Source organism: Coenobita brevimanus, chromosome 54 (assembly GCF_032717465.1).
Source record: "Coenobita brevimanus isolate Jiangsu-jjx chromosome 54, ASM3271746v2, whole genome shotgun sequence".
NCBI lineage: Eukaryota > Metazoa > Arthropoda > Malacostraca > Decapoda > Coenobitidae > Coenobita > Coenobita brevimanus.
This window is the reverse complement of record NC_137007.1, coordinates 35,828,615-35,836,729: the sequence shown is the minus strand read 5'-3', so window position 1 is coordinate 35,836,729 and position 8,115 is coordinate 35,828,615. Positions and strand designations below refer to the sequence as shown.

At 42.0% G+C, this 8,115-nt stretch overlaps 1 protein-coding gene across 1 annotated transcript in view; it reads left to right on the top strand.

The window, feature by feature from the left end:
• The first annotated feature begins 5,382 nt into the window (after positions 1 to 5,382).
• The window catches only part of LOC145401091 (aminopeptidase N-like), a 32,464-nt gene continuing 29,731 nt past the window's right edge, over positions 5,383 to 8,115 (top strand). The window contains exon 1 of the mRNA XM_080273463.1: positions 5,383 to 5,418. Coding sequence (XP_080129589.1) covers positions 5,383 to 5,418 — 36 coding nt within the window. The remainder of the gene's footprint in view (positions 5,419 to 8,115) is intronic.

Genomic DNA, 8,115 nt, shown 5'->3' with positions numbered 1-8,115 from the left:
TAACGTCAGGTTATTTGATTCAACGTAGGAGACCCTCTCATAGTAAAGATAGTGAATCCTGTTTTTAACCTCAACAGTGAAAAAAAGGAAAATAGTAAATCCCGCTTGGAGATAACAATAATTAAACAAAAATATATGCATGGGTTGAAGTGGTTAAAAATACTGTACCTCAAGATTAACAGCTTCTTTTCCCATCGACCCTCCACCTTCGGGGTCTCCTAGGTGACCTGGACTACAAGACAGCACTGGACGTCTCCGCATACTTGTCGCAAGAGGACGAGCCGTTACCGTGGGAGACTTTCAAGAAGAACGTGAAGCGCATCAAGGGTCTCCTACACAACACGCCAGCACTGGGAGCTCTCAGGGTAAGCACAACAGTTTCTGGTGTAACAGTGAAATGTTAAAGAAAGGGAACGACAGGATATTTTGTGTGCCCTAGGTTACAAATAGATTGTTGATGGGATAACGTTTGCGTTATTTTACTTTAACTTGGCCCAAATTTTCGTACTTTGCAGCTTGTTTTACTTCGCTCAGTGGCATAAAAATGCTACTACTACTGTCTCCTTTTCGTAACACTTCTCTGTGACTAGCACCATTTTCTTATGTTTATCCATTGCTACGACTCAGCATTCAGGAATGACAGAGGGCAGTTTTAGGCCAAGTTAAAGTAAAACCTGCATATCGGTAGTTGTATATGTACCTCAAGTTGGGGTCTCCTGCTCTAATTTTTGGGAAACCTTCCTCTAATCTTCAGTCCTCCAACAGAAATACGTGCTGTCCCTGCTGGTGCCAATCTATTCAAAGTTCGATTTAGGCAGTCCCAAAGACATTCGTAAGATCCAGAAAACCCACGCCACTGTGGTGTCCCTGGCCTGCAGCATGGGCCACGCCAACTGTGTCGATCTGGCCAAGACGCTCTACTCCCAGTGGATGGATGACCAGGGAAAGATCCAGTGAGTGAGAAGACCCGGAAATGGGGTTGTGTTTGTAGTTGGCTGTGGATTTCTGTATGTGCCTGTGCCAGTAAGTGAGAAGACTCGAAGATGGGGCTGTGTCTGTAATTACTGTATCTGGCTTTGTGTGCCTTTTCAAGCGAGTGTAAAGATTCTGAAATAATGTTATGTTTATAGCTGACCGGTTATTTCATTGTGTCGCTATACAGGCTTCAGTCATTGATGCATCAGTGTCATACTTCATGTTTTAGGAGTACCGGTACACCTATGATTATATTTTTTAAGGGTCAGAATCACAATCCGTGTTTCATTCCGTGTCTCAGTACTGTATGTGTATTTCAGATGTTTTCTCTTCCCATATTCCCAGCTTAGGAGAGGGACACCTTCACGTGGTGACACCGATAGACCGGATGGCTCCACCACCTGGCCATAAAGTGTCCCTCAGTTCCCTCCCTATCCCTGCAACGAGGAGGATGGACTGAAGTAGGATAATTACAGTTATTCATTTCACTGGTTTCACATTCAGATGAGCATGGGGTTGCAGCGGCTAATACTTCTCACACACTCCCTCAGATCCATCCCCTTGGAGCTGCGAGACGTGGTGTTCTGCACTGCCATAGCTTACGGTGGGGAGGCAGAATGGAACTTCGCCATGGAGCAGTACACAGCCGCCACTGACCAGGAGTACAAAAAGCAGCTCTTGAGGGCGATGGGCTGCAAGAGGGAACCCGCAACAGGGGCAGGGTAAGTGAGGGAAGGACTCCAGTCGTACCTGAGCCGCTTTTTTTACTTGAGGAACCAGAGGCCAGACTCCATGAATGCATTGGCTATAGTCGGTATTGTAACTGGAGGCAACTTCAGCGTGGATTTCCAATTTGTTATTAATAATTTCATTCCGATAACGTATTTCCTACTTTATTCTTCCTAATTCCAAACTATTTTATTCTCCTTAGGATAGACTTTACGAACTGGAGTGGTTAGATACAGCCTTCAGTAATCCCTTTGCTACTCTAAATCTGTCCTAAGTTGAGCAAAATCGTCTGGAGGTAGCAAGAGTAAAGAAAAAAACTACGTCACCGAATTGAAGAGCTTAACCACATCACTCCAATATTGTGTTTCTCATGTTATATTTGCTACTTCACCTTTGCACAATTTTATTTATCTTACGAGATTTTTTTGGACTGGAGAGATTTTTCCTTCACCCATTTGGTAAGAGAGATGTTTTCTAAGTGGAATTAAATCTTCAGGGAACAGCCAGACCATGTTTAATAAATACTTCACTGCACTGAAGGGCATCATATCTCAGCTGAAATGGCTACTTCAAATTAATATATATTTCCACCATCAGATTTGCAGAGCTGATCGCTGGGCGTAAGGATTAGTAATCGGCATTTTTTTTTAAATTTATGTGGCCAGATTATTAATGAGGCTGGGTGTGTGGCCATTTAAGTGTACTATAATGATATGAGTTATTTGACCTGTTGGTGGAAAGATGTTGAGACTGGTGGGTAAAATGAATGGACAGTTGCCTTTGTAACAAATAGAAAAAAAAAATGGAAACATAAGACCCGATTTCCTGTGATCGGTTTAGACGAGAACCTGTCAAAACTGCATGTGAAATAAGAGAAGGATCAGAATCGCATTGTTCGCGCTGCACTGCCAAATACAAGTGTCCGTCCGCCTTTCCTGCCTCTCTTCCATCACCGCTTTGATATACTGTACGTTTGGCTGTGATGTAGTGGACTGGGGTCGCATTACCATTTTTCTGTGGGTGACAATATGCACCTTTGTTCACCACGTCATAGTATCATTTATCTGTGGGTGATAATATGCTCCTTTGTCCTCCACGCCTCATTCAAGCATCTAATCCAGCAGTGAGAAAGAGGCAGGGGAGGCGAACGGACCTGTGTACCTGACTGTAGATAGATAGATAGATAGATAGATGGATATTTTTTGACGTCACACAGGAGGATTCAGTGTGTGTCTCTTATAATCTCTGCTTGATCATCTGTTAGAACATGGCCATCAAAGTTTCCTAGAGAACCGACTGACTATAAATAAAATATAAGTGTCATAACCGTATAGTTGGTCAGAACGAACGTTAAACTTAAATACTAGACTTGACTCTCTTTATCTGTCCCTCTGTTACATGTATTATATTTGTTTTCAGAAATTAGATAAATAAATCTAGGCAAGTTTTTGGTCAGGGAATTGAGCCTCGAATTCGCTCAAGATGGTGCCACACAGAAACCCCGTGTGAGAGGATTTAAGACTCCAGATTTGCTGATAAGGATGTAACAGAGGCAGCAGTGATGGTAGTGGTGGTTGTTGTGTTTCAGGACTGACGGAATAACAGAGGACGAAGCAGCAGCAGGGACAACAGATGGTACGACAGGTGAAGCGACAGGTGAAACGACAGAAAGTACAGTGGATGAAATGACAAGTGAAGCAACAGAAGGTACACCAAGCGAAACGACACTGGGAACAACAGTTGGGACAAGAGATGGATCAAGTGGCGGAGCGACGACCGAGGCAATAGGTGGAACAATTGCTGGAACAACAGATGGGACAACGGAAGGGACAGTAGGTGGAACAGCGGACAGAACAACAGGTGGAACAGCGGGTGAAACAGGAACAGTGGGCGGGTTCCGGGATGAGGCTGGACCGGGAGTAGTGGAGTCAAGACCAGAGGGAGAAAACCAGTACCACAGCGCCTGGACCACCATCACCTCCCGCTGGACCGACCTCTCGCCCATGTTAGTGATCCAGTGAACCTCATTTCCATGTTATTTGTTGTTGTTGTTGTGGCTCCAGACACATTTAATGATTGATAATAATAATAATAATAATAATTATTATTATTATTATTATTATTATAATGATGATGACGATGATAATGATAATGGTAATTTAGTTATTATGATGATAATGAATTGCTGCTGCTGATGGTGATGATGATGATGATGATGATGATGTTACAAATGATAATAAGGATAATTTGGTGATGATGTTGATAATACTAATTTTTCATGTTGACGATGATACCGATTGTCTATAATGTCAGGTTATATTTTTTGATGGTGATGATGATGATGATGATGTCCACATTGTGTTGTCAGACTTGGTGGTGACGAGGCTGGGGTGGAGCAGCTGGTGTTGTCTGCCACAGAATCCTTCAACACCCAGCAGGACATTGACGAGGCAAGTTTTAATCATCACAGTCTCACTTATCTTTGAACACTGGGGCTTTATTTAGTGTTAAGGTAAATTCTCATCACAGTTTCCCATATCTTTGAATAGGACGTTGACGAGGTAAGTTTTAATCATCACACTTCCACTTATCTTTGGACGTTGGGGTTACATTCAGTGTTAAGGAAAATTCTCATCACAGTTTCCCGTATCTTTGAACGTATTAGCTATATTTAATTGTGCATCGGTGCTGACTCTTACATATTGTTTCATTAGGTATACTGTTGACAAATTCTCTTTCCATGGTGTTTTCATTTTTCCTTGGTCCCTACCTTACTTCTTCATTAGGTGGGAAAAAGAGCTCGAGATGATGATGATGATGTGGTAAAGAAAGAAATCCTGATGATGATGATGATGATGTTAAAAAGGGATGATGGGTGCAATACAAGATACAACCAGTACACTAGTATGACCGGCCGTAACGTTTTCCACTGAAGTGTGTAAAGCTGTTAGTTTGTTGTGCACTGATGCCCTGCGAGCTGCTGTGCTAGGCTGCCTAATGGTCACCGTCATCAAACATCCAGCGAGGGGAGCATACCATATATAAATTTGCCCCCGTTACTTAGCGGTCTGATGTAGCTCAAATAACAGTGCAACCGGCGGCAGGCCAGGAGATTGATCAAGTTCCTGTCAGACCCCACTAAAAAATTCTCCCTCGATTACCCAGGCTCACCCAAGAATAACACATTGATGCGACCAAGTAATCCCACGGCGTCATCTCTTCATATACTGCATCACCATGGCTTAAGTTAAACAGCTTAACCCTTTCACTCCAACTACGTATTTATCATCGTATTTTTTTAGACTTTCAGAGGCTTGTAAATTATTATTTTTTTTTTTTCCACAGATGGAGTTAGGCATAGCTTTCACTAACCCCTTCACTATGAGAAACCTTTCCTTCCTGAATAAAATCATTTGGAAGTAATAAGATTAGACTAAAATAAATACAGTATCGGATTCAAAGGGTTAAAAGATACTTCCACCACATTGATGTTGACCCCTGGTTCCATTTGTGTCCCCAGATTGAGAATTTCCGTGACGCACACCTTGATGATCCAGCTGTGGTGCGCGCTTCAGAGTCCGCACTGCGCCGCGCCAAATTCAACCTGGCCTTACGAGAGCAATACTCGGCCGTCATTAGTGAGTGGCTGCAGGACCTTGGCTTCCTTCATTAGCCAGAATGACACAGGATACAGATATAGACGTGAGAGTGTTGGTGGGTTCAGGAGGCTCTGTTGTTTTGCATGTTTAGTTCATCTTACTTGTAATTCTAAATGATATTAATTAGAAAAAAATGATCTCTGTACAGTAATTTCTGTTTGTGTTCTCTTTATGGGCATTCTTAGTAACAAATAATCTGATGGTTTAACACAGTCAGTATATGAACGAAAGTACAATAAAAAACTATCAATTAATTTAGAAGACTTAGATTTTGACTGCCGGTAGACTAGTACTTACCTAGACTAGAATATTTGCCTGACATTTGCTGGATCCAGTTCACAATCAGCTGCCATCCTAGCATTACTCTTCTTAGACAGTAGTGAGTAGTGCTATGGTTAGTTTCTTCCACGTGTAGATCCCTGTACTGTTACTTATCGTTGTATGTTATGCTAAAATTCTGTATCAACCCTGTGTGTTTTATTTCTGATGACTCATCCACCTACTGAGAGGGAGGGACGAGAGAGCACCGGGGGTCTGGCTATAGATGGATAAACAGAAAGACAATATTCGTAATTGTCGTAAATTATGTTCATTGCATATTTTAGTAATCTTGTATTCAAAATGTATGCAGGTCATAAATATATATAATTCTCTCTCTCTCTCTCTCTCTCTCTCTCTCTCTCTCTCTATATATATATATATATATATATATATGTATGTATATAATGTTTGTGTGTTTTTTTTTTGTGTCTGGTGGTAGCAAGAATTTTTTAAATTCTGATCCTGAAGAGGTTAATAAACTTGTAACCCTACACTGTGAGTGGTCGTCCCTAAGGTAAATAGCATGGCGATGGCAAAAATAAAATTATTAAAACCTGTCCTCGTACTGAATTAGTTAAGAACCATGAACAGCGAAAGTGATGAAAATCATATTAACACTGTAGTGAACATACAAAACACTTTAACCGTCTCATGGTCGGGACAACCCTACCATTCTGTTCCAGTGACCACCTCATGGTTTTATTCAGCTGATTTTGAGCCATAGGGTCCTGAGTGTTAACACCTTTAGAACGATGACTTTATTGCTTAACTTAGAGGGTTTTCCCCACAAAGCTCGAGACAGCTGGATGGTGAGTGAAAACAAAGTCTAGGTGTCGCAAATCTCGTTTTTAACGCTCTGACTGCGAAGGATTTCTCTGCATTAAATAAAATCGTCTGGTGTTAGACTAGGTAAAATTCCCAGGTGCAGAGAAAATGTTATTTAAGGTAGTTTGGGCTTTCACTGCTGGCATTGCTCTCAAATGAAACATTTTCTGATACCGGCCGGAATAAGTAGCAGAACTAGTTGCAAGGCCAGGCTTATCAGTGCGTGAACCGGTGGGCAGCAGGCTTTAGCTGCCCTTCTGCTACAGTCCACCATCCTCCTTTAGGGGAACCGGGTACTAGTTGAGAATCGTTTGTATAACCAAGCAGTGGAGCCGCCTTGTTATATTGATGCCACCACACGAAGACGTCCCTTTCCAGCACTTAGCATGAATGAACTAGAGCACTATTCACTGCACGAGTATTTGCCGGACCCTCCAAAAGGCATAGAATGTTTCTGTATAAATATAAAGTTATTTGTTTCCTATAGTTTGGTCATAAGTTAGATAGGATTAGAGGAAGTTGAGAAGGCGGGCAGTTAAAATCGCACTGAGAGAGAGAGAGAGAGAGAGAGAGAGAGAGAGAGAGAGAGAGAGAGAGAGAGAGAGAGAGAGATGCACTGGCTGCTGTGGGATGCACAAGCTGGAACATTGTTCAGATTTGTTTGTGTTGATTTATTTATCTTTTTCGGCGTAATTTTTGTAACATTAGTACATATTTTATATATCTGGAGGCTCCAAACAGGATGATCACATGGCACTGTTAGTATTACAGTTAGACAGTGTATACTTATATTTATACTGCATTGATGGTGAGGAACGGAGATGACGGGCGTAAATATATGAGGAGTGACACACCAGTTTCATATGAGTGACTTCGAGACAAAAGCGTTTATTGGCCTGCCTCAGGGAGTGTGCGGCAGGTAACCAAGTGCACCAGCCGCAGCGAAAGGGTTGATGGCACGTGATGAAACTGATGCAGAAATTGTTAAAATATCTGAATGGGTTAATTTGAGTTATTATCAGACTCCAAGTACGTCGATATTTTGGCATTTGATTTAGAAGTAGATTTCAACTCCTCATATTTTATGATTTGAGGATCTGGAAAAAATCGTGTGTGTGTGTGTGTGTGTGTGTGTGTGTGTGTGTGTGTGTGTGTGTGTGTGTGTGAGAGAGAGAGAGAGAGAGAGAGAGAGAGAGTTACCGTACAGTGTCAGATACGTGAAGTGAAGAAAGATCACAACTTTCCCCAGTTCACACCCATCCTCTGCAGCACAGCATTTACAACCGCATCCTGTACAACCCTCGTTTACAGCTCTCATTTACAATCCCTAGATGCACCCCTTGTATGGATATCAGGTACAGTCGGGAAAAAAGTCCTGCTTCTTCCTTTGCGTCTCTCTCTCTCTCTGGCAGGGCTTTTACGTCATCATCATCATCATCATCATCATCACGTTACGCTGCCACGATCTTTTTAGTGCCATCATCATCATCATCATCATCATCATCATCATCATCATCATCATCATCATCCAGGTCTCTTGTTCCATTTGAGTAGGGGGAGAGGTAGGATCCAGACAGCCCCGAAAAAAAAATAAAAAATAACAGGA